This window comes from Odocoileus virginianus, chromosome 31 (assembly GCF_023699985.2).
Source record: "Odocoileus virginianus isolate 20LAN1187 ecotype Illinois chromosome 31, Ovbor_1.2, whole genome shotgun sequence".
NCBI classification, from domain to species: domain Eukaryota; kingdom Metazoa; phylum Chordata; class Mammalia; order Artiodactyla; family Cervidae; genus Odocoileus; species Odocoileus virginianus.
The window spans coordinates 25,608,532-25,636,127 of record NC_069704.1 but is presented as its reverse complement, the minus strand read 5'-3'; the positions used below and the strand labels follow the sequence as shown (position 1 = coordinate 25,636,127).

General features: G+C 37.2%; 1 protein-coding gene across 6 annotated transcripts in view; it reads left to right on the top strand.

Moving 5' to 3' along the window:
* Positions 1-27,596, top strand: part of ZNF169 (zinc finger protein 169) — a 47,614-nt gene that overhangs the window by 8,912 nt on the left and 11,106 nt on the right. For 4 of the 6 annotated variants that reach the window (XM_070459427.1, XM_070459424.1, XM_070459425.1 and 1 more), the window contains exons 2-5: positions 1,555-1,640; positions 8,370-8,411; positions 21,930-22,056; positions 22,544-22,639. In XM_070459427.1, coding sequence (XP_070315528.1) covers positions 1,563-1,640; positions 8,370-8,411; positions 21,930-22,056; positions 22,544-22,639 — 343 coding nt within the window. In that variant the 5' untranslated portion in view covers positions 1,555-1,562. Of the gene's footprint in view, positions 1-1,554; positions 1,641-1,870; positions 2,098-8,369; positions 8,412-21,929; positions 22,057-22,543; positions 22,640-27,596 lie in introns of all 6 variants that reach the window. The other 2 variants (XM_070459429.1, XM_070459428.1) reach the window with 2 other exon arrangements.

Below are 27,596 nucleotides of genomic sequence, written 5' to 3'. Positions count from 1 at the left end.
ATAAACAAGTGGGGCCTAATTAAACTTAAAATCTTCTCACAGCAAAGGAAACAATAAATAAGATGAGAAGACAACCCTCAGAATGGGAGAAAATAACTGCAGATGAAGTAATTGACAAAGGATTAATCTCCAAAATGTATAAGCAGCTCAAACAACTCAATATCAGAAAAGCAAGCAGCCCAATCAAAAAGTGGGCAGAAGACCTAAACAGACATTTCTCCAAAGAAGACAAACAGGTGGCTAATAAACACATGGAAAGATGCTCAACATCCCTCATTATTAGAGAAATGTAAATCAAAACTATGATGAGGTATCATCTTACACTGGTCATCAAAAAAATCTGCAATCAATAAATGCTGGAGAGGATGTGGAGAAAAAGGCGCTCTCTTGTACTGTTGGTAGGAATATAAATTGATATAGCCACTGTGGAGAACAATATGGAAATTCCTTAAAAACTAGGAATAAAATTACCATATGACCCAACAATCCCACTATTGGACATGCAGTGTGAGAAAACCATGGTTGAAAAAGACACATGTACCCCAGTGTTCATTGCAGCACTATTTACAGTAACTTGGACATGGAAGCAAAGTAGATATCCATCAACAGATGAATGGATAATGAAGTTGTACATTGGAATACAATGGAATATTACTCAACCATAAAAAGGAACACATTTGGGTCAGTTCTAATGAGGTGGTTAAACCTTGAGCCTATTATGCAGAGTGAAGCAAGTCAGAAAGAGAAAAACAAATATCATATATTAATGTGTATATATGAAATCTAGAAAGATGGCACTGATGTACCTGTTTGCAGGGCAGCAATGGAGACACAGACATAGAGAACAGACTTGTGGACAGAGTTGGGGAGGAGAGGGTGGGACAAATTGAGAGAGTAGCACTGAAACATGCACATCACCGTATATAAAATAGATACCCAGTGGGAGTTTGCTGTGTGACTCATCAAGCTCAAACATAATCTGTGACAACCTAAAAGGATGGGATGGGGTGGGATGTGGGAGGAGGTTCAAGAGAGAGGGGAAATATATATATATATATATATGTATATATATATATATATATATATACCTATGGCTGATTCATGTTGATGTATGGATGAAATCAACACAATATTTTAAAGCAGTTATCCTCCAATTTAAATAAATTAAGGAAAAAACTCTGGAAAATGCAAATGTAAGAAATCTTTGATGACAAAATGCAGATCAATGCTACTAGGGAGGGGAGTGAAAGATTACAAACGAGCACATTGATCATTTTTGGAAATGACTGATAAATTTACTCTCCGCAGTGTTGTGATGTTTTCACAGGTGATAAGTATTTCAAATTTACTAAGCTGTATACTTTAAATATGTGTATAATTTTGTGTCAAATATATGCCAATAAGACATAGTTTTTTAAATTAAAAAAAGAAGGGGTGCCTCTAATGCCATCTTCAGCCTGCTTTCCTTACCTCCTCCTTGCCTTGCTAAACTGGGAGGCTGGATAGATGGATATTCCTCCCACACATCCCTTTACTTCTTTTCTGTTTCTCCAGCTCTGCCTATGCAACAAGTCTTCTCTAAGAAGAGCACTCACCAGACTAAGAACATGGTCCCAGGGCTCCTGACTACTAGGGATGAGGTGAGTCCTAAAATTTCTTCCTAGCTCTTATAGGATGGACCCATTTCTTTTATTTTTTACTGGAGCTGCCTTGATGGTGTTAGGCTGTACCTAGCCCTGATCTTGGAGGTGTGACTTGTCTTGCCTGGAGCCTTTTCTCAGACTCCTCTGGTCCATTCATGAGCTATACATTCATCAAGTAGTAAATTGTCATCAGCACAGTTAAAACACAATCATGGTTATGTGCCCAGTGATTCCAGGGCCTAAAAGAGTGAAGGAAGGCTTTCAAAGGAGGAGCTGCCTGAGCTGCCCCTGAAGATTTGGCAAGTTGAAGAGCTGAAGGAATATATTTCTGTGAGAATGTGACTGGAAGCCTAGCCCTTCTCTGAGACCAAGGGATCTGCAGGCTGTCGCTCATCATATGGGAAGCTTGGAGCAGTCCATGGCCTTTTGTTACATCAGTTTTCTCTGTGTAGAGGTGAGGATGCTGAACTACTGTCTGCTGGTGATTCATGGGTAGCTATAATTTGGCTGGCCCCATGCTTTATATTTAAATGAGTTTTCCACACTTAAAAATTGAAAGAGTACACCTAAGTCCTGAGTCCACATTCTTGGTGCATATGACAAGTAGCTGGAACCAAACAGATCCCCATGGTGTAGTCACAGCCTCTTGTGCCCCTTGACCCCATGGCTGAAGTGCCTGCTTCATTCATTCATTACTTGCCTCAGCTCTGAAGGTTTTGCTTTTACCCACACTGAGTCTGAATGGAGGTAGTTCAACCAAAATCCTGAAATCCAGGCTGAGGAGTTTGGGCTTGAACTTGGAACAAGTTAGGTTTGAAGGATTTTGAGAAGTTTGCAATAAGTAGTCACTGAATGAATATATATCGTAAAGGAAAGATTTTCTAATCCCTAAGACTAGGCAGTTTGTGACCTTGACATAATCAAATGGAGTTAACATTTACTGACTGCCTAAACTGACGCCAGGTAGGATACTTCTGTTGATTATTATCAGTTACAAAAAATAGTGTCAGTTGGTCTAATTAAATTTTGTGTTGCCTGTCATAAAAAATATGACAAGTGTAAAATTTTTTTGTTGGATCTGAACTTGCTCTTAATGCTGAGCTCATATGGTAGGTATTTGCCTGTTACTGTATCAGTTAAAAATAATTGATTTTGATGTTATCAGATACCATTGAGGGCTGTATGTCCCTCAATTGTCAAATCTTTTATTTGAGAGAAAATGTTTATGCAGTACATGCAATTCAGAATGTTTCCTAAGGTGTTTGTGGGGGGAATTTCTTTTATAGGTTTCTCTTTACCATTACTGATGTTAATAGAGAAACATTCTTGGCCAAAATGGAACATTACTTTCCTGCCCCTTCCTGTGGGATCCTTAGCACACCCTGAACCATATCCTGTCTATGATCATCATCTCTCAATATACATTTTTTTCCTTTTATTCATTCATTAAAAATTGATCCCAGGGCATTAGCATCTGAGTAGCTTTGTTTTTATCTTTTAATTTTTAATTTTTTTAAATTGTGGAAGTATTATAACACATTCACAGGAGACTTGGAAAATACAGAACAATGTTACATATAGTTCCACTATATATTATAATTTTTTTTTAAGTAGAGAAGTTAAGATTTTTAGTTGGAGTTTCAAACTCTCATAAATTAATAGAATATAGAGAAGTAGAAGGGTATAGTAGATCTGAAAAGCACTGTGAACCGATTCAGCATAATTAAAATTTATACAATTTTCACACAATAGTAGGATACAAATTTTATTCAAGTTCCTATAGACTGTAAACTAGGAGACACTGGAACGTATCCAGGGACATAAAACAAGGTGCCAAAATTTCATGGTCTAAAAATTTTGAAATCATGCAGGGTCTATTCTCTTATCACTGTGGAATTATGTTAGAAATTGATATCAAATGATATTTGAAAATAACATATTTTCAGGTGCCGTGTGACATTTATCAGGAGAGATCTTTGACTTAGCCATCAAAAGCCTCAATAAAGTTAGACTAAAAAAAACACAGAGGATGATTGCAAAGAAGAAAGTATTTACATGAGAAATTAGTATCAAAATGAGAAATTAATATTGAAGGTACTTTAAACAAAATCCCATGTATTTTGAAATTAAATGTCCACTTTTAAATGATGGGTATATCTAAGAAGCCATAACCAGGAAAATTAGAAAATACTTGTAATAGAATAAAAATGAAAAGGAAATTTACCAGAATTTTTTGCATGCAGCTGAAGCTGCTCAATGCAATTAAATACAATGTGAAGTCTTGAATAAGATATGAAAACAAATAGTGGATACTAGCATAAAATTTTGTGAAATTTGAACAAAATCTGTACTTTAGTTAATAATACTGTATCACATATTCTACATAATAGCATATCACATATGCTACATAATCACAATAGTAAAAAAATGTTTATCAGTTTTCACAGTCAATAGCTAGACAAAAAATAAAAGATAATTTACAATTACAAGCCACAATGAAAACATGATTAACCTAGCAATAGAAAATAATTACATATAATTTGGTGGGTTAAGTAGAGTGATGTGATAAGTGGAAGTACATACATGCACATGTTCTCCTCTGCCCTGACTGTAAATGTCTTTTGGTTGGTGCAATTAATCCATTTACATTTAAGGAAATTATTGATACGTGTGATCCTTTTACCACTTTCTTAATTATTTTGGGCTCATTTTCTGTAGGCCTTTTCCTTCTCATATTTTCTGCCTGGAGAAGTTCCTTTTGTATTTGTTGTAAAGCTGATTTGGTGGTGCTGAATTCTCTTAACTTTCGCTTGTCTGGAAAGATTTTGATTTCTCCATCAAATCTGAAGGAGAGTCTTGCTGGTAGAGTATTCTTGGTTGTAGGTTCTTCCCTTTCATCACTTTAAATATATCATGTCATTCCCTTCTGGCTTGTAGAGTTTTTGTTGAGATATCATCTGATAATCTTATGGGAGTTCCCTTGTATATTGTTTGTTGTTTTTTCCTTGTTGCTTTTAATATTTTGTATTTGTATTTAGTTGTTGTCAATTTGATTACTATGTTGTCTTAGTGTGCTCCTCCTTGGGTTTATGCTGCTGGGGATGCCCTGTGCTTCCTGGACTTGGTTTACTGTTCTCTTTCCCATGCTAGGCAAATCTTCAGCTGTTATCTCTTCAAGTAGTTTCTTAGGTCCTTTCCCTCTTCTCCTTCTGAGACCCCAATAATGTGAATGTTGGTGTTATTTAGTGTTGTCCCAGAGGTGAGTTAGGCTGTCTTCATTTCTTTTTATTCTTTTTTCTATATTCTGTTTTGTGGTAGTGATTTCTACCATTCTGTCCTCTAGGTCACTTATCTTATCTTCTGCCTCAGTTATTCTGCTCTAGAGTTCTTCTAGTGTATTGTACATCTGTGTTTGTTCTTTAGTTCTTCTAGGTCTTTGATAAATATTTCTTGCATCTTAATCTTTGCTTCCATTCTTTTTCAGAGATCCTAGATCATCTTCACTATCAATATTCTGATTTTTTTTCATTTGGTTGTTTTTCTGGAACTTTACTTGCCCTTTCATCTGGGACAAAACCCTCTGCTTTTTCATCCTGGTTAACTTTCCAGCTACTAGTGGTTTTCTAGCTATTGTGGGATTGTAATTCTTGCTTCTTCTGTCTGCCCTCTGATGGAGGAGGCTGAGAAGCTTGTATAAGCTTCCTCAGGGGAGAGGCTGGTAGTGAGAAAAATTGGGTCTTACTCTGGTGGGCAGAGGCATGCTTAGTAAAACTTTAATCCAATTATCTGCTGATGGGTGGGGTTTGGCCTGAGGCAGCTCATCCCTGGGGTCTGTGGACTCTATTGCAGGGTTAATGGTGACCTTCAAGAGGACTTCTGAATGTTGAGCTTTTAAGCCAACTTTTTCACTCTCCTCTTTCACTTTCATCAAGAAGCTTTTTAGTTCCTCTTCACTTTCTGCCATAAGGGTGGTGTTGTCTGCATATTTGAGGTTATTGGTATTTCTCCTGGCAATCTTGATTCCAGCTTGTGCTTCTTCCAGACCAGCGTTTCTCATGATGTACTCTGCATATAAGTTAAATAAGCAGGGTGACAATATATAGCCTTAACGTACTCCTTTTCCTATTTGGAACCAGTCTGTTGTTCCATGTTCAGTTCTAATTGTTGCTTCCTGACCTGCATACAGGTTTCTCAAGAGGCAGGTCAGGTGGTCTGGTATTCCCATCTCTTTCAGAATTTTCCACAGTTTCTTGTGATCTACACAGTCAAAGGCTTTGGCATAGTCAATAAAGCAGAAATAGATGTTTTTCTGGAACTATCTTGCTTTTTTGGTAATCTAGCGGATGTTGGCAATTTGATCTCTGGTTCCTCTGCCTTTTCTAAAATCAGCTTGAACATCTGGAAGTTCACGGTTCACATATTGCTGAAGCTTGGCTTGGAGAATTTTGAGCATTACTTTACTAGCGTGTGAGATGAGTGCAATTGTGTGGTAGTTTGAGCATTCTTTGGCATTGCCTTTCTTTGGGATTGGAATGAAAACTGACCTTTTCCAGTCCTGTGGCCCCTGCTGAGTTTTCCAAATTTACTGGCATACTGAGTGCAGCACTTTCACAGCATCATCTTTTAGGATTTGAAATAGCTCAACTGGAATTCCGTCACCTCCACTAGCTTTGTTAGTAGTGATGCTTCCTAAGGCTCACAGGATGTCTGGCTCTAGGTGAGTGATCACACCATCATGATTATCTGGGTCATGAACATCTTTTTTGTATAGTTCTTCTGTGTATTTGGCCACCTCTTCTTAGTATCTTCTGCTTCTGTTAGGTCCATACCATTTCTGCCCTTTATTGAGCCCATTTTCACATGAAATGTTCCCTTGGTATCTCTAATTTTCTTGAAGAGATCTCTAGTCTTTCCCATTCTATTGTTTTCCTCTATTTCTTTGCATTGATCACTGAGGAAGGCTTTCTTATATCTTCTTGCTCTTCTTTGGAACTCTGCATTCAAATGGGTATATCTTTCCTTTTCTTCTTTACTTTTGGCTTCCCTTCTTTTCACAGCTGTTTGTAAGGCCTCCTCAGACAGCCATTTTGATTTTTTGCATTTCTTTTCCATGGGGATGGTCTTAATCCCTGTCACCTGTACAATGTCAGGAACCTCCATCCATAGTTCATCAGGCACTCTGTCCATCAGATCTAGTCCCTTAAATCTATTCCTCATTTCTACTGTATAATCATAAGGGATTTTATTTAGGTCATACCTGAATGATCTAGTGGTTTTCCCTACTTTCTTCAATTTAAGTCTGAATTTGGCAATACGGATTTCATGATCTGAGCCACAGTCAGCTCCCGGTCTTATTTTTGCTGACTGTATAGAGCTTCTCCATTTTTGGCTGCAAAGAATATAATCAGTCTGAATTTGGTGTTGACCATCTGGTGATGTCCATGTGTAGAGTCTTGTGTTGTTGGAAGAGAGTGTTTGCTGTGACCAGTGTGTTCTTTTGGGCATAACTCTATTAGCCTTTGCCCTGCTTCATTCTGTACTCCAAGGCCAAATTTGCCTGTTACTCCAGGTGTTTCCTGACTTCCTAGTTTTTCATTCCAGTCCCCTGTAATGAAAAGGACATCTTGGCATCTGGTCCCATCACTTCATGGCAAATAGATGTGGAAACATGGTCAGACTTTATTTCTGGGGGCTCCAAAATCACTGCAGATGGTGATTGCAGCCATGAAATTAAAAGATGCTTACTCCTTGGGAGGAAAGTTATGACCAACCTAGATAGCATATTAAAAAGCAGAGACATTACTTTGTCAACAAAGTCCATCTAGTCAAGGCTATGGTCTTTCCAGTAGTCATGTATGGATGTGAGAGTTGGATTGTGAAGAAAGCTGAGTGCAGAAGAACTGATGCTTTTGAACTGTGGTGTTGGAGAAAAGCTGAGTGCAGAATAATTGATGCTTTTGAACTGTGGTGTTGAGAGTCCCTTGAACTGCAAGAAGATCCAACCAGTCCATTCTAAAGGAGATCAGTCCTGGGTGTTCATTGGAAGAACTGATGCTGAAGCTGAAACTCCAATACTTTGGCCACCTCATGCGAAGAGTTGACTCATTGGAAGACCCTGATACTGGGAGGGATTGGGGGCAGGAGGAGAAGGGGATGACAGAGGATGAGATGGCTGGATGGCATCACTGACTCGATGGACATGAGTTTGGGTAAACTCCGGGAGTTGGTGATAGACAGGGAGGCCTGGCATGATGTGATTCATGGGGTCGCAAAAAGTCGGACATGACTGAGCGACTGAACTGAACCAAGAGGACTTAGGCGAAAGGACCTTTTCCAGGACTGCTGCTGCCTTTGCCCCCATCCTTATGGTTAGCCACTGCTGACCCACACCTCCACAGCAGACCCTTCAACACAAGCAAGTCACTGCTCCTTTTCCCTGGGTTTTGGCATGTACAAGATTTTTGTTTGTGTCCTCCCAGAGTGGAGTCTTTGTATCCTTCAGTCCTGTGGAAGTCCTGTAATTGAATCCCACTGACCTTCAAAATCAGATTCGCTGGGGATTCCCAGTTCCTTTGCTGGATCTCTAGGCTGGGAAGCTGGATGTGGGGCTCAGAACTGTCAAAACAGTGGGAAAACTTCTTTGGTAATATCATTCTCCAGATTGTTGGTCACCCACCTAATGGGTATGGGATTTGATTTTGTGTTTGTGCTCTTCCTACCATCTAGTTGCGGCTTCTTCTTTGTCTCTGGACATGGGATCTTTTTTTGGTGAGTTCCAGCATCCTCCTGTTGATGATTGTTCGACAGCTAGTTGTGATTTTGGTGCTTTGGCAGGACTGAGTAGCTTTGTTTTAAGAAGTTTCCATACTTGCAGATATAGGGCACTCATAACATACTTGTTTCATGATGGGACCTGATCTTAACTTACTCTGAAAGAAAAAAGAACAATGGATTTGTTTTGCTGGTTTGTTTACCTGTTCGTTATTTGAGACATAGAAATTTACATATATTCACCTCCACTAGCTTTGTTTGTAGTGATGCTTCCTAAAGCCCACTTGACTTCACATTCCAGGGTGTCTGGCTCTAGGTGAGTGATCACACCATCATGATTATCTGGGTCATAAAGATATTTTTTGTATATTTCGTCTGTGTATTCTTTCCACCTCTGCTTAATATCTCCTGCTTCTGTTAGGTTCATACCATTTCTGTCCTTTACTGAGCCCATCTTTACATGAAATGTTCCTTTGGTATTTCTAATTTTCTTGAAGAGATTTCTAGTCTTTCCCATTCTGTTGCTTTCCTCTGTTTCTTTGCATTGATCACTGAGGAAGGCTTTCTTATCTCTCCTTGCTATTTTTTGGAACTCTGCATTCAAATGGGTATATCTTTCTTTTTCTCCTTGTCCTTTAGCTTCTCTTCTTTTCTCAGCTATCTGTAATGCCTCCTCAGACAACCATTTTGCCTTTTGCCTTTCTTTTTCTTGGGGATGGTCTAGATCACTGCCTTCTGTACAATGTCACAAACATCCATCCATACTTCTTCAGGCACTCTATCAGATCTAATCCCTTGAATCTGCTTGTCACTTCCACTGTATTATCTTAAGAGATTTGATTACATGTTTTAGGTTCTCTAAATTGCATTTTCAGTTACTTTGTTTTATGTCAGTTCTGAATTACATAGAATTTTCTGATCTGTATATAATGACATTTAGACATTTTTCCTATGGGTTTTTACCTGAGAGAAGAAATTGGAATATGCAATAAAATTGTGACATAGAAGGGGGTTGTACCTATAGGCTACTAACTAATAAGAAGTTAGCAATCTTTTATTTAGTCTTAAAAAAATTGTTTTGATTATCTACTGTGTGCAGGAGCCTTTGATAGTCAACAGACAGTGTCACCTACAACACAACTTCCATTCTTGCAAGACTCCCAACTTATTTAGGGGTTTACCTATCACATGGGAGTGAAACATTTTGAAAAGTTTTCATTGAGATATAAATGGCAATAAAATTTGCCTTTTTAAAGGGTGCAATTCAGTAGAGTTTAGTATATTCACAAAGTTGTGGAACATTCACCACTGTCTAATTCCATAATGTTTTCAGACCCCTCCCACCCCAGAGGTGGAGAAGGAAATGGCAACTCACTCCAGTATTCTTGCCTAGAGAATCCTGTGGATGGAACAGCCTGGTGGGTTGTTGTCCATAGGGTCACACAGAGTCAGACATGACTGAAGCGACTTAGCATGCATGCATGCATTGGAGAAGGAAATGGCAACCACTCCATTATTCTTTTTTTTTCCCCCAAGGACAGAGGAGCCTGGTGGGCTGCTGTCTATGGGGTTGCACAGAGTCGGGCATGACTGAAGCGACTTAGCAGCAGCACTCCAGAGAAATCCTGCACTCATTAGGAATCCTGCACTCAGAGGAATCCTGCACTCCCCATTCTCCCATCCCCCAGCTCTTGACAACCACTAATCTATTTGTATACATTTGGTTGTTCTGGATGTTGTATGTAAATGGAATCATATAATATATGGTATTTTGTGGCTGTTTTCTTTCACTTAGCATAATATTTTCAAGATTCATCCACATTGTAGCCCAAACCAATACTTCATTCTTCTTTTAGGTTGAATAATATTCCATTGTATGGATATAAGCCATTTTGTTTATTCATTTATCAATTGATGGGTATTTCAATTATTCCTGTCACTAGAATTTAATTAATATTTTTGGTCTGTGTGCATCTGACAAGTTTTAATGATAAAATTATAGTATTTTAAAACCAGTGACTACACCACTATCATACCTTTAAAGTGAAGAAATCACAAACGTTTACATTCAAATCAATGACTCTATAGGTTAAAGCATTAATAGATTTTCACTATTCCATCCTGCTGTTTCTCAGTCATTAGAAATTTAACCTGTTCTCAATGTTTGTGAATTGTTTCTATGGGAAATTTTATTCATGAAGTGAATTTTGGACTTACCACAAAATATGGCCAAGTGAAGAAAGATGCCACAAAATATGGCCAGGTGAAGAGTGATGAATGTTTTAAATCATGAGCTACAATTCTATAGTAGAGTATCTGTTTTTTTGTCTGCTTTTAAAACCATCGACAAGATGCTCTAACACCTCTGCTCTCTATTCTACTACCACTAGCTTTCCTTTCCCTCCTGCCAGATGTTTTTCCCTTCCCACATCATAGGCTTTCTCCCTTTCCGTCTTAGGGTATCTGTGTTCCCTTCCTCCCTACATGCCTCATCTTGATTTTTAGCCCTCTGCTTTTTCCATGTCTATTCTGAATATTACTCATGTTTTAAATTTAATTTTTCTTTTATTTAAAAAAATTTTGTTTTGGCTATACTTTGACTTTATTGTGGTGCACAGGCTGTTTGGTGCATTGGCTTTCTCTAGTTGCAGAGCATCGGCTTAGTTCCCTGACAAGGGATCAAACCTGTGTCCCCTGCATTGGAAGGCAGATTTATAACCAGGGAAATCTCTAGATTTCTACTAGACTACCAGGGAAGTCCCTAAAGTTTAATTTTTTTTAAATATTACATACCATAATTCAGCTTATGGATTAAATTTCCAGACAAGAACTTTAGAGTCTCTATATTAACTATGCTCAGTGAGGAAAGGAAAATAGCATTATTCGCTATCAGATAAAATGAACTTCTAGACAAAGGGAAAGAAGAACATTTTGGAATGATAAAGAGGTCACATCATCAGGAGGACATAACAATTATGTGTGTATATAATTACTCAAAATAGCAAAACTTCAAAATAATTGCCAGAATTAAAGGGAGGAAAAGACTCTCCTCTGAGTTATTGATAGGACAACGAGGTAAAATTTAATAAAGTCGTAGATAATCTGAAGAAAACTAGCAACTGTGTTATCCCGGTTGATAGTTATAGAACATACCACCCTACAACTGCAGAATACACATTCTTTTCAAGTACATTTGGTATGCTCACCAAAATAGACTACATGGGGTTCTATAAAGGAAATCTTAACACATTAAAAAAGATGCAAAGAATACAAAGTATATATTCTGTGACTAAGAGAATTGTGTTAGGAGTCAACAATAAGATATCTAAGTAAATTTCAAATACTGGAAATTAAACAACACATTCCTTGCTACCATTACATCAAAGAAGAAATTTTAAGAGAAATTAGAGAATATTTCAAACAGACTGATGATGGAAATACAACTTATCAAAACTTGTGGGAGGCTAGTTGAGTAGTTATGCCTTGCCAGCCTTCCAGCAGTGTCATCCATCACTCTTGGGGCTAGCCCCACCACCCCTAGTGTCCAACTTGAAGACCCATGAAGTGTCCCTAGAGGGACTGAGCGGAAGACAGTATTGCCGATTGGGCTCCCATATTTTCTCTGCCATTTCACTTTCTGTTCCTTATTGTGGAAGCTCAGGGTCTGTAATAAGCACTGAGGACATGAAAGTAGGCTTAGTAGTTGGGAATTTACTGGAATAAATACCTCAGAGCCATCACCTGCTTGCTTTCTTAGACTTGGATAGAGGCAGCTTCTTGTAGCGACAGTGCTACCTTGCCAATTGGCTGATAAACCACTTTGGACTTTATCTATATTTCTTGTTATCAGGCACATTGGGCCAAAACCCAAGGTCTCCTTTGCTTAATGAGGAAGAGAATTTCAGGACAGAAACATCATAGGCTCTCCTTTAATGGACTAATGTTGAATAGATAATTCATGTATACAACATAAAACAAATTCTGCAATAAAGATGAAAACAAACCATCTTATTTTGTGAAAGAAGAAATCTCAGATAATGGGTTTCTTCTTGGTACTGGAAATGGTCTTGAGGCATTGTCCTTGGGAGCCTGGTTTGGGGAAAGCTTGTAACACTGGCTTAGGTTAGGTTTCTCCAAGACCTTCCCTGAGAAACTCTTTTATTTCTGGCAAGTGATCATGTCTCCCAAAATTCTTCAGTAACAAGAATCAAGGGATTTGATGAGTGTAAGATCAGTCTAAACTCAGACTTTCCTACAAGGAGAGTGATACTTCAGGAAGAAGAACCCACATTTGTGGAAATGTGTCATTTATGGTAGAGGCTTCAGATTCAGTTATGAGCTCAGGCAACATCAGAAAATTCATTCTGGTGAGAACCTTGTATGTGTGATAATGGAAGTAAATGCTTCATTGAAAGCACAAAACTTACTCAGTATCAGAGGATTCATTCTCACTTGTAAAGAGAGAAACTTTATAAGTGTACTGAATATTTTAAAAGCGTGAGTCAAAATTCTGATCTTCCGCATTAGCAATTTCACACCAGAGAGAAACCTTATGGATGTCACAGTATAGGAAAAGAAAGGATTCAAATCCATCTCAGATCTCTTTCAGCACTGGGTTGGCAGGGCCCCTTGAGCTCAGAGGGGTGACCCTGCCTCTGTGGGTCTTTGAGAGGCTCTGATGTAAGCAAAGAGTGGCAGCCTTGTCCCTTGGCCTGTGGGATTGGCAGCCTTGACAACTTATGAGTAGCCTTTCTTTCCTTGAAGGATAATGCATATTCACATTATTCTATCCCATCCCATACGACTATCCATGAGGAAGCCCTGGCACAAAAACTTTAAATCAACTATCTTAAATATGCATGAAGAACTAAAGGAAGCCGAGGACATGGAATGAAAAGAACTAAGTCAACAATATTTGAACAAATAGAGAATCTCAATAGAGAGAATTTATAAAAGAGAACAATATAGAAGTCTTGGAGCTACAAGTTCAATAACTGAACTGAAAAATTCATTATAGGGGTTCAACAACATATTTAAACAAGGAAAATTAAGTCTGTGCCACTTGGAAATACTTCAATTGAAGTTACCCATTCTGAGGAACAGAAAGAAAAGATTAGTAAAATATGAACAGTTCTTGAAAGACCTGTGTAACACCATCAGGTTTACTTTACATACACATAATGGAAATTGCAGAAGGAAAGAAGAGAGAAAATTTCAAGAAATAATATCCAGAAACTTCCCATGTTTGATGAAAGACATAAATCTATACATCCAAGACACTCAATGAACTCCAAGTAAGATAAACTAAAAAAAAAAAAAAATCCACACTAGGACATATTAGTCAAATTGTCAAAACCCAAAGACAGAATTTTGAAAACAGCAAGTAAGAAGTTGTTTGTTACCTGCAAAAGACCCTAAAATAGATTAATAGACAATTTTTCATCAGAGCCCATGGAGGCCACCAGTCAGGGGGATCACATATTTTAAATCTTGGAAGAAACACTGTCAACTAAGAATTCTCTATCTGGTAAGTTATTCTTGAAGAATGAAGGATAAATCAAGATGTTAGTTTAAACAAAACTTGAGAGAGCTCATTAATGATAGACCTGCTCTATAAAAACCCTGAACCAAGAAAACAAAACTTCAGGCTGAAGTGAAAATACACTAGGTAGTTACTGTAAACCATTAGAAAGAGAAGTGAATACTAGTGTGTAAGCTAGTGTGAGAGCCAGCATTATTGTGCTTTTTTTGTGTAGTTTATGACTTCTGCTTTTTCTATATGGTTTCAGGCAAACACAGAAAGTGTACATCTATATTAGTGAGCATACATGGTATAAAGATGTAATCTTGGACAATTACAAAATAAGGGGAGAGGGATGGAAAAATATAGGAGCAGGTGTGCTGGTATACTATTGAGACTAAGTTAGTAGACTTTTACAAGTTAAAAATGTTAACGTGTTAACCACTAAGAAACTACTTAAAAATATACAGAAAATAAAAGAAGGGGATAAAGGTAAAAAAAAACACAAGAAAAAAATTTTTTTAAAGGCAGCAATGGAGGAATTGAACAAAAGACATACACAGAAAACAAGTGGCTAAATGGCAAAGGTAAATCCTTCCTTTTCAATAAACACATTCAATGTAAGTAGTATAAACTCCCCAGTCAAAAGGCCTAGGTTAGCAGTTTGGATTTAGAAAAGAAAAACAAGGTCTATGTGTGGCTGTCTACAAGAGACTTACTTTAGATATATAGATATAAAGAGGTTGAAAGTAAAAGAATGGAAAAGATGTTTCATACTAATAGTAACCAAAAAAGAGTTGAGATAGCTGTATTGAGACAAAGTATATTTTAAATTAGGGAAAGATAACAAGATGAAGAAAGATATCATATATTGATAAAAAGCTTACTACAGAAAGAAGATATAATGATTATAATTTAATGACAATTTAAACAGAAAGGACAAGAGGATGTAATGGGAGGTTAAGTTTCCATAGTTCAAACTGGTAAAATGACAAAACAAGTAGACCAATAAGTTAGCACCTAGAGCAACTACTAAAAAATTTATACAAAGAGGTACAGTAAAAAGCAATATAGATAAAAGAGAGCGTTAAAAAAAAATTCAAGTAACCGACAATAAGTCAGTAATAAGAAAACATAAGCAGAGGGAACAAAATTAAAATGGTCTGAATACACCAACTAAGAGAGACTGACATTAAAAAAAGACTCTATATGCTAAGTGAAGCATCAAATGTAACAGCATAGGCAGGTTACAAAAAGAAGGATTAAAAAGAAGATAAAAAGGATTTAAAAGATTTTAATAAAGATAATAAAGAGTTTAATTTTAATAAAGATAAAAAAGATTTTAAAAGGTTAAAAAGAAGATGCAGACATTAGTCAAAGGAAAGCAAGGGTGCCTATATTAATATCAAGTAAGATAGACTTCAAAGGAAATTATCAGACACAGAGAACAATAAGTGGGTCACTTCACCAGGAAGACATTGGGGTCCTTATTGTATATGCATTGGCTTCCCCCATGGCTCAGTGGTAGAGAATCCACCTGCAATGCAGGAGAGATACTGGTTTGATCTTCCCTGGGTTGGGAAGATCCCCTGGAGGAGGAAATGGCATCCCACTCCAGTATTCTTGCCTGAAACACCCCATGGGCAGAGGAGCCTGGTGGGCTACAGTTCAAGGGGTTGGAAAGATTGGATGCAACTGAGTGACTAAGCACCAGTGTATATGCATTAAATAACTGAGCTTCAAAAGATGTGAAGAGAAAACTGAAAGGAGAAATAAACAAATCAACAATAAGAGATTTCAACACTTTTCTGTTCATGTTATAGAGAATACTTAGGCCCAAATCAGTAAGAGCTCAACACTGTCAACCAATAAAACTGAATCAACATTTATAGAACATTTCACCTAACAATAGCAAAATGCATATTCTTACAGTTAACCTGGCTTTTTCAAGGGTTCCATATCTGCAGATTCAACCAATTGCTGATCAAAAAGTTAAAAAAAAAAAATTTGTTAAGTTCCAAAAAGCAAAACTGGAATTTTCTGTGACTAGCAACTGCTTACATAGCGTTGACATTGTGTTAGCATTATAAGTAATCTAGAGATGACTTAAAATATATAGGAGGGTGTGTAGGTTATATGCAAATACCATGCAAATACCATGTTTTATATAAGGGATTTGGACATCTGTAGATTTTGAGGGGGGTTCTGGAACCACTTCTCTGTGAGTGCTGAGGAATGACTGTACCAACATAGACATTTCCTGGACTCAAATCAACACATAAGACACAATAATTTGTTTACCTTAAGAAATTTTAAAAAATTTAAATTGAACAAAATATGTTATTTGACCACAATGGAATAAAATTTGATATCAGTAAGAGAAAGTTAACAGAAAAATCTCTATAAACACTTAGAAAATAACAGGCTTCTAAATAATCTGTTCACCAAAAATGATGTCTCAGGAGAAATCAAAACATGCATAAAAGTGAATGAAAAGGAAAATATGAGATATCAAAGTATGTGGGATGCAGCTAAAGCAGTCATGAGAGAAAAACTTGTAGCATTAAATATATATGTGAGAAAACAGGAAATCTCAAGTCAGTAATCTAGGCTTCAAAATGGCTGTCTGAGGAGGCCTTACAAAAAGCTGTGAAAAGAAGAGAAGTGAAAAGCAAAGGAGAAAAGGAAAGATATACCCATTTGAATGCAGAGTTCCAAAGAAGAGCAAGGAGACATAAGAAAGCCTTCCTCAGTGATCAATGCAAAGAAATAGAGGAAAACAATAGAATGGGAAAGACTAGAGATCTCTTCAAGAAAATTAGAGATACCAGGGGAACATTTCATGCAAAGATGGGCTCAATAAAGGACAGAAATGGTATGGACCTAACAGAAGCAGAAGATATTAAGAAGAGGTGGCCAGAATACGCAGAAGAACTATACAAAAAAGATGTTCATGACCCAGATAATCATGATGGTGTGACAGATAATCATGATGGTGTGATCACTCACCTAGAGCCAGACATCCTGGAATGTGAAGCCAAGTGAGCCTTAGGAAGTATCCCTAGGAACAAAGCTAGTAGAGGTGATGGAATTCCAGTTGAGCTATTTTAAATCCTTAAAGAGGATGCTGTGAAAGTGCTGCACTCAATATGCCAGCAAATTTGGAAAACTCAGCAGTGGCTACAGGACTGGAAAACGTCAGTTTTCATTCCAATCCCAAAGAAAGGCAATGCCAAAGAATGCTCAAACTACCACACAGTTGCACTCATCTCACACGCTAGTAAAGTAATGCTCAAAATTCTCCAAGCCAGGCTTCAGCAATACGTGAACCGTGAACTTCCAGATGTTCAAGCTGATTTTAGAAAAGGCAGAAGAACCAGAGATCAAATTGCCAACATCTGCTGGATCATCGAAAAAGCAAGAGAGTTCCAGAAAAACATCTATTTCTGCTTTATTGACTATGCCAAAGCCTCTGACTGTGTGGATCACAGTGGAAAATTCTGAAAGAGATGGGAATACCAGACCACCTGACCTGCCTCTTGAGAAACCTGTATGCAGGTCAGGAAGCAACAGTTAGAACTGGACATGGAACAACAGACTGGTTCCAAATAGGAAAAGGAGTACGTCAAGGCTGTAGATTGTCACCCTGCTTATTTAACTTATGTGTGGAGTACATCATGGGAAATGCTGGGCTGGAGGAAGCACAAGCTGGAATCAAGATTGCCAGGAGAAATATCAATAACCTCAGATATGCAGATGATACCACCCTTATGGCAGAAAGTGAAGAAGAACTAAAGAGCCTCTTGATGAAGGTGAAAGAGGATACTGAAAAAGTTGGCTTAAAACTCAACATTCAGAAAACTAAGATCATGGCATCTGGTCCCATCACTTCATGGCAAATAGATGGGGAATCAGTGGCTGACTTTATTTTTTTCGGTTCCAAAATCACTGCAGATGGTGATTGCAGCCATGAAATTAAAAGACACTTACTCCTTGGAAGGAAAGTTATGACCAACCTAGATAACATATTAAAAAGCAGAGACATTACTTTGCCAACAAAGATCCGCCTAGTCAAGGCTATAGTTTTTCCAATGGTCATGTATGGATGTGAGAGTTGGACTATAAAGAAAGCTGAGCACAGAATTGATGCTCTTGAAATGCGGTGTTGGAGAAGATGTCTTGAGAGTCCCTTGGACTGCAAAGAGATCCAACCAGTCCATTCAAAAGGAGATCAGTCCTGGGTGTTCATTGGAAGGACTGATGTTGAAGCTGAAACTCCAATCCTTTGGCTACCTGATGTGAAGAATTAACTCATTTGAAAAGACCCTGATGTTGGGAAAGATTGAGGGCAGGAGGAGAAGGGGACGACAGAGGATGAGATGATTAGATGGCATCACCGACTCAATGGACATGAGTTTGGGTAAACTCCATCTGTTGGTGATGGATAGGGAGGCCTGGCATGCTGCAGTCCATGGGGTCGCAAAGAGTCGAACACGACTGAGTGACTGAACTGAACTGAACTGAATCTAGGCTTCTGCCTCAAGAACCTAGAAAAATGAGAGCAAAATAAACTCAGAGGAGCAAATGGAAGGAAATAATAGTGATAAAGGCAGAAATCAATGAAATTGGAAATAGAATAGAGAAAATAAAAAATAAAGAAATAAAGAGCTGATTCTTTGAAAATAATAAAATTGACAAAACTTTTAAAGAAGACTAAAGGAGTAGACACAAATTGCCAGTATCAGGAGTAAAACAGGAGTTATTACTACATACTCTGTAGCCATCAACAGAATATCCACCCATACATTTGGCAACTTAGATAAAAAGGGACTGGTTTCCTTGAAAAACATAAACTATTGTACTTTAACTTGACCAATATGGAATAGATAATTTGAACAGGGCTATAATTATTAGCCAAACCATAGAAACAACATAAGTTGTTGACAATCTAAATGTCCATCAATGGATGAATAGACATCCATTCATCCATTGATGAATATATGCATATGTGTACATACATACAATGAAATATTATTTTCAGCCATAAGAAATCTTGCCACTTGGAACAACATGGATGGATCTTTTGGGCATCGTGCTAAAAGAAAATAAGTCAGAGAAAGACAAATACTGTATGCTGTTACTTATATATCTTTAGAAAAGAAGAAAAGGTTACATATAGAGAACAGACTGGTGTTGGTGGTAGCAGGAGGTGGGGTGTGGGTGAAATGAGTAAGGGGGGTCAAAAGATATAAACTTCCAGTTAGAAAATGAATGTCATAGGAATGTACTGTACATCATGATGACTACAGTTAGTTATGTTGTATTGTGTATATGAAAGTTGCTAAGAGAATAGATCTTAAAAGGTCTCATCACAAGAAATAGAGTTTTTTAACTATGTATGGTGATGCATGTTAACTAGACTTATTGTGGTGATCATTCTGCAATATCTACAAATATCAAGTCATGTTGTACACCTGAAACTAATACAGTGTGATATATCAGTTATACCTCAATTAAAAAATATGATGAAAGTAAAAAAAAACCCCAAAGATAGTCCAATTTATAATTTTAAAAACTCTTACAAAAGAAATGTATAGGCTCAGGTGATTTTACTGCAGAATCTGCCAAATTTTTAAAGGAGTCTTAAACACCAATGCTACGTGATTTTTTTCCAGAAAATAGGAAGGACACTTCCTAATTCATTTTGTGGAGCAGATATTATGCTGGTAATAAAATCGGACAAGAACAGTAGAAAAAATGAAAACTACAGGTCAACATCTCTCATGAATATAGACATGAAAATCCTTAAATTATTATGTAGATTAAATTCAACAATATGTAAAAATAATTGTACACCATTATCAAGCATGGTTTATTCCAGGGACACAAGACTGACTCTGTAACTTAATCAGTATAGTCCCCCATATTAACAGGCTAAAGAAGAAAAAGCATGTGATTATATCAGTTGATGCATTATAGTCATTTCTCAGAATACAATAAACATTTGTGGGAAATGTAAAAACCACCATATGATAGAAACGGGAACTCCTTTACTTGATTAGGGACATCTACAAAAATATCTGTAAGCAGGATTATTCTTATTTTTTAAAAATATAATCATATACTTAATATAAAAATTTCACCATTTTAAAATGTCCAGCTTAGTGGCATTGTTTATTCACACAATTATGCAGTCATCACCATTCATTTCCAGAACTTTTTCATCTTCCCAGACTGAAACTATCCATTATATAATAACTATCCGTTCCTAACCCACTCCCCCTCCCAGTTCCTGGTAACCTCTGTTTTACTTTGTCTCCATGAATTTGCCTATTTCAGGTATCTGCTGTAAGTGGAATCAAACAATGTTTGTCATTTGTGACTGGCTTATTTCACTTAGCATAGTGTTTTCAAGGCTAATCTCTTGATTTAGCATGTATCAGAGTTTCTTTCCTGTTTAAGGCTGAATTACGTACAGTTATGTGTATATACGTACTACATTTTCTTATCTGTTTGTCTGTTGGTGGACGTTAGGGTTGTTTCCGCCTTTGGGTTATTGTGAATAATGCTGTTATGGACATTAGTGTATGAGTATGTTGAATTCTTGTTTTTGATTCTTTGGGGGTATACACCCACAATTCAAATTGCTAGATCATATGATAAATTGAACTCTTTTTTTATTGGTATATTTAACTTTTTGAGGAACTGCTAAACTCTTTCCCACAGAAACCACATCTTTTTACTTTTCCCACAACAATAAATAGAGGTTCCAGTTTCTCCATGAGTGTGTGCTCAGTCATGTCCGACTCTTTATGACCCCATGGACTGTAGCCTGCCAGGCTCCTCTGCCCATGTAATTTTCCAGGCAGAATTACTGGAGTGGGTTGCCATTTCCTACTCCAGTTTCTACTCCAGTTTCTCCACATCCTCCCAAAATGTTTTTTCCTGTTTCTTTGGTGATAGGTATCCTAATGAGTGTGATGTGGTATATTTGTGGAGCAGTATTTTTAATGCTTTGAGACATTATGTTTCCTTCTAATATCAAGTACAAGGCAAGGATGTCTGTTCTTACCACTCTTATTTATTATCACACTAGAAGTTCTACATTAAGGCACAAACAGGAAATAAAATACATAGATTATAAGGAAAAAAATCTGCCCCCGTGTGCAAATCCTCTGATTGTCTACATAGGAAATCTTGAGGAATCCAGGAGGAAAAAAAAGTAAAGCGAGTGAGTTCCACCAGGTTGCCAGATTCAGGATAAGCATACAGTTTATTACTGTTTCATGGCAATTGTTTTGTCTCATGAACAATTGGTCATTGAACTAAAAATACAGTACCATTAAAATCACTAAAGAAAGAAAAACAAAGGAATTTTTAGGTATGAGTTTTTAAACAAAGCCTATGTAGATTTGTATACTGAAAACCACAATAGCTGTTGAAAGAAATCAAAGAACATCTCGGTAAATGGAGAGACATCTCATCTCATGTTCATAGATTTGAAGAGTCAACATGATAAAGATGTTGGTTCTTCCTAAATTGATATACAGGTTTAATGCAAATCTTGTCCAAATTCCAGAAACAGTTTTTAGTAGATACAGGTGAGATTATTCTAAAATTTTTTATGGAAAGGCATATGCCTTAGAATAGCTAAAATAATCTTTTAAAATGAAGACTAAAGGAGGAAGAATCCATCTATCTGATTTCAAGACCTGTGGTATAGCTGCATTAATCAATCAAAACAGTGTTTTCCATAGCATCATAGACTTAGAGATTGATAGAACAGAATAGAGAACCCCTGAATAGAACTCCCAGCAATGTGGGAAGAGGTTTAGTAGTCTTGAATACATGGCAAAGGATTCTGGTTGAAAGCAGGCTCTATGGATCTCACCTGATGTCCCATGCCAGCCTTATTGCTGCCTCAGCCCTGGCTGGTAACTTAGGTTAAGTTGACTAGTGGGCCTGTGTGGTCTCTGGGTGTGCTTATGTTTTAGGCATTAATGGCCTTCAGGGATGTGGCTGTGGCCTTCACCCAGAAGGAGTGGAAGCTACTGAGTCCTGCTCAGAGGACCCTGTATCGGGATGTAATGCTGGAGAACTACAGCCATATGGTGTCGCTGGGTAAGGATGACTTGTCCCATGTCTCAGACTCTGCCTATAGGCCTCTTAATGTTTAATGGAGTAGCCACCATGCTTTTGGCTCAGAAAGAAACATGTATTTTCTCTGTACCTCAGAGAGTGTCTGGATTCTGTAGAGTTGGAAATGGTGAAGTTGTGCATGTGTGTGTATTTGTGTGATATGACACTGCATTTCGAGGCCCCTTCCAAGACCAGGCCCTCCTCTAAAGTGATCTTACTTCAGACGGCAGAGTATTTGTATTCATTCAAGCATAGGGGAGAATCATATACTGCCTTCAGAGCCAGGATTCCTCCCTTCCCTTAGTCATCTTTTCTCAGCATTCAGAGAATCTTTGTCCGCATCCATCCCTCCTGCCTGGCTTTCCTACCCACTTCTGAGTCATTGCATTCCCTGGCTGACTCTGAGTTCTGTGATAGCCTCTTAAGTCACTAACCAAAGGTCACCTTGATTTTTTTCCCCTGTGAGTAGGTATTGCCTTTCCTAAACCAAAACTCATCATACAACTGGAACAAGGAGACGAGCCCTGGAGAGAGGAGAGTGAATGTCTTCTGGACCTTTGTGCAGGTAAGTTGAAAACAGAAGGCAGACAAAGATCAGGGCAGTGAGGTGCTCAGCAGGTGAGGAAAGAGGAGCATCTGTAAGCCTCTGAGGAGGAAGCTCTTCCTCAGGCCTGCCTTCCATGCCATCCTACTCAGCCCAGAGAGGGCTTCCCTGGCCACCCTCTCTTTCCTCCCCAACAGAGCAACATCCACTCACTTGGTGTCCTTTGTCCAACACTTCTAGGATTTTCCCATTCTTGAACTTTTGTTAGTTGACCTGATCTTGAACATAACACTTGTCCTCTGAGACTAAGTCATCTATCCCTGCTAGATTCTGTCCAGTTTTTATTTTTAAACGGGTAATGTTTTCATGCAGCAGTTCTACCACATAAGTTCCCATAACTTTGTTTCTTTTGTGATGTGTTATTTAAGATTATACCAGAATGTGAAGAATTATACAATGAGTGCCCGTTTGCCTTCCCTGCAGCCTAAGTGGTGGTGGTGATTTAGTCACTGTCATGTCCAACTCTTGTGACCCTGTGGACTGTAGCCCATCAGGCTCCACTGTCCATGGGATTTTCCAGTCAAGAATACTGTAGTGGTGTTTTGCTGAAAGTTTTCACTTTTGTCTCAGGTTTAAAGGATTTGTCAACAAAATAAGCCACTCATTATATACAAATAAGTAATAAAAATATTTATTAGAGAATTATCTGGCTTACTTTCAATATACTAACATTGAAAGAAAAGTGAAAGAGAGCAGAGGACATCACCAATTTGGGTTTTCACCAACATTCAGACTTAAACAGGGCTGGGAAGTCCCATGTCACAGCACATAGGGAGTTCCAGTTGGGAAAAGGCCCCAGGCAGCATGTCTGCTCCGTGGGTGAGACTTCAAAGATTGCAGTTTGGGGTTCCCGCTTATAATCCCAGGATGCAAACAGGATGCTCATCATCAATCTGTGAGCAAATTGCAATTCTGGCTTCGTGTTATGCTGTTTGTTTTGTCATGTAAAACTTGGAATGTTGTTAAGGTCAGGGCTTAGTTGGCCAGGCCCCCTCCAGGAGCTTAAGAAACTCCAAGATCTGCTCCCTATGATATCTATTGTGTTTCTCTTCTGACACTCACAGCAGGTGTGGCTGACACTCACAGCAGGTGTAGCTGACATCCACAGCAGTAGTCAGGGCAGTGTCCAGGTAGGTCAGAAGCAAGGTCAGAGGCCCACTCTGCTCTTTTGCCTCTGAAGCCTGGACAAGACTACTTCTATTTTATTTCTCTAACAAGTGGGTTGCCATTTCCTTCTCTAGAGAATCTTCCTGACCCAGGGATTGAACGTGGGTCTCCTGCACTGCAGGCAGATTCTTTACTGACTGAGCTACCAGGGAAGCTTGCAGACTAAGAAATATACCATTATATAAGACCAGGTGATACCTGGTGATACCTTTCCTGGTTGTGTCCCGCTCCTTCACCCCGCCTCTTGAGAATCCGACTTCAGCATTAGCATGCCTGTGACTGCCCTTAGCTTTTTATCCCTTCAGTGGATCTTTTAACCATATAGAGAGTTCTTTTGGTGTGTTTGTAAACATCTCTGCACATAGTACCATATTGTATACCTCCTTCACTAGCTATATGTGAGATTCATATTAAAATGTGCAAGTTTAGTTTATACTTTTAACATTTGTTATGTATTGATTTCATTATATGAATATTTTAATGCAGTTGAATTACCATTTCTCTTCTTTTGGACATTTGACTTATTTTCAGTTTTTGTCTATGAAATAATGTTGCTGTATATTCTTATTTCTTCCTTGGAAATGCATGCAAGTGTTTCTCTCAAGATGCATACCTAGGAGCACAGAGACTGGTTCATGGGTGTGGGTCGCCTCAACCTGATTAGGTTATACCACATGTGTTCTGAATCTGTTCAGTGCCATATTACACTCCCAGCAGTGGTGATGAGTTCTTGTTCCACATCCTCACATTTTTCACCCATCTGTTTGGTTTGTGGTGGAATGTCATAGGGATTTGGCTTTCCAGAGAGCGTGACCATCTTTTCCTGTGTTGGCTTGGTCATTGGTGTTTCCTTTTCTGTGACTTGTCTGTTCAGGGTATGTTCCTACTTTTGATTTGGGCTATTTCTGTTATTGAACTGTAGAAATTCCATATACATTCTGGAAACATTTAGATCTTTAATCAAGGTGGAATTAATTTTATGTGAATGTTGGGAGGTAAGGATAAATTTCTGCCTTTTTTTTCATTCTTTTATTTTCAACATTCTTGGCATTTTATTTTTTGTTATTTATTTTTGCTTCTAAATACAACCATATATCTGTACTTGTACTTTATAGCAAACTCAATGCTTTTTTCTTTTAAAAAAAGAACTATTATTAAACTATAATTATTGTATAATAGAAAAACATTATTATAGTATAAGGTATGATATCTTATGCTAGGAGGTATAAGATTTGACACCTTATGCTAGAAGGTATAAGGTAAAATTTGTTAAGTTTTGATATCTGCGCAGTCACGAAACCATCACAGTAATCCAAATTCTGAGCATACCTATCACTGCAGAGTTTCCTTGTGCTTCACTATAATTTCTATCTCCTGCCTCTGCCTGTCCTCCCCTCCCTCCCTTACCCAGACAGTCACTGACTGCTTTCTGTCATAGATTTGTTTGCATTTAAAAAATTCATATAAATTAATAATGTTAATTCTTTCACCCAATATAATTATTTTGAATTTTATCCATAATGTTGGGTGTGTCAACAGTTCATTTCTTTTGATTGCTGAGTAGTAATATAGATGTCACAATTATTTAGCCATTCATGGGCTAAGGAAATTTCAGTAGTCTCTAATTTTGATGAATACAAATACAGACTATATGAATATTCATGAAAAGTATTTGTGTAAGCATATGCTTTCATTTCTTTTGGATAAGCACCTGGGAGTGTAATAGCTGGGATGGATGATACAGGGTATATTTAATTTTTAATGAAACTCACCAAGTAGCTGCACTTTTTCACATTCCCACCAGTAGTGTGTGAGAGTTCCATATGCTTCACATATTTGTCAACACTTGGTATTATGATTTTAATTTTAGACATTTTTATAATGGTGTAGTAGCATCTTATGTGGTTTTACCTGACATTTTCTTAATGACTTGTGATGTTGATAGTCGTTTCAAGTGCTTGTTTGCTGTCTGTATATCTTCTTTGGTGAAATGTCATCTCAAATTTTTGGCCAATTTGAAAAGTTGGTTTCTTATGTTTTTATTGAATTTTGCAAATTCTTCGTATAGTCTGTATAGAAGTCCATTGTTTGATTTATAAGTATTTTCTTTGTGGCTTGCTCTTTATCTTCTTAGTAGAGTTTTTCAATGAGAATTTCTTAATTTTGGTGAAGTCCAAGTTTCAATTTTTCTCTCATGAATTTCACTTTTGGTGATTTATTTAGGAAATCTTTCCAAAATGAAGGCCAAAAAGAGTTTCATGTATTTTTCCTTTTAAAAGTTTTCTAATTTTTACTTTTCATTTAGATCCAAGTCTTATTTTGAGTAAATGTTTTTACTTGATACCAGGTCTGGATTTAAGTACAATTTTTCTTTCTTTTTTTTTCTTTTGTATACAAATATCCAACTTTTCTAGCACTATTTATTGAAAAGACAACCTTTTCTTTGAATTCCCTGTGCACCTTTATGTAAATTAATTGTGTACGGGTCTATATTTAATATATACTCTATTTTTTTCCACTCTTCTATTTATCCATCTTGATGTCAGTACCACATAGTCTTGATTACTGCAGCTTTGTAAGAAGTCTGGAACTTAGTATAAATCCTCGAACATTTTTTCTTTTTTGAAGTTGTTTTACTTGTGCTAGATTCTTTGCATTTCCACATGGATTTTAGAATCAGCTTGACAATTTTCAACAAAATGCCTGTTGGAATATTGATTAGGATTGAGCTGAATCTACATCAGTTTGAGGAGAATTTACATGTAAATCGTATACTCTGTCATCCAGTACATGAACACAGTCCCTCTATTTTTATGGGACTTAATATTTGTCAGCATTGTTTTATAGTTTTTCATACAAAGGTCTTATGCATCTTATCAGATTTATCCCTCTCTGTTTCATATTTTTCATGCTATTTAAAGTACTTTAAAATTTCAGTTTGTTGATAGCATATAGAAATAAATTTATCTATACTGATCTTGTATCTGGTAAACTTGCAAAACTTGTCATCCTAGTAGTTTTGTAGATTGTATATGATTTTCTACATAAATGACTAATTATTTTTAAGTAAGTATACTTCACTTCTTTCCATTCCTTGTGTCTTTAATTTCTTTTTCTTGCCTCATGGCACAGACGAGAACATCAGTGCAATGATGAATTTAAATGGTGGTGAAAGTAGACATTCTTTCCTTGCTCCTGATCTTATGGGGAATGCTTTCCTCCTAAGTGTAAGTTTTATAGCTACTCTTCATCAGCTTGACAAGCTTCCTTTCTATTCCTTGTTGATGAGTTTTTACTGGGAATGGATATTGGATTTTGTCATTTTTTTGTGGCATCTTTACAGATGATCATTTGTGTTTTTCTTTTTCCGTCTTTTATTATAATTTAGTAAATTATACATTTTTGTTGTTAAATAGGCCTTTTATTTATGTTAATACAATGCACTGACATTCAAATTTCATCAGTTGTACCTTCATTTTGTGTGTATGTGTATATTTATTTAGTTCTTTGAAATTTTATATATGTACATTCATGTAACTACCGCTGTATTCCAAGATACAGGACAGTTCTATGATAAGAATATCAAAGAAGACTTTATAGTCACAGCCTACACCCTCACTCGTTCCCTCTCTTCATCTGGCAACCACTAATCTGGTCTCTGTCTCTATAGTTTTGTCATTTTAAGAATGTTATATAAAAGAAGTCACATCATGTGTTACCTTTGGAGGTTTCTTTTTTTTTTTTTTCTTTT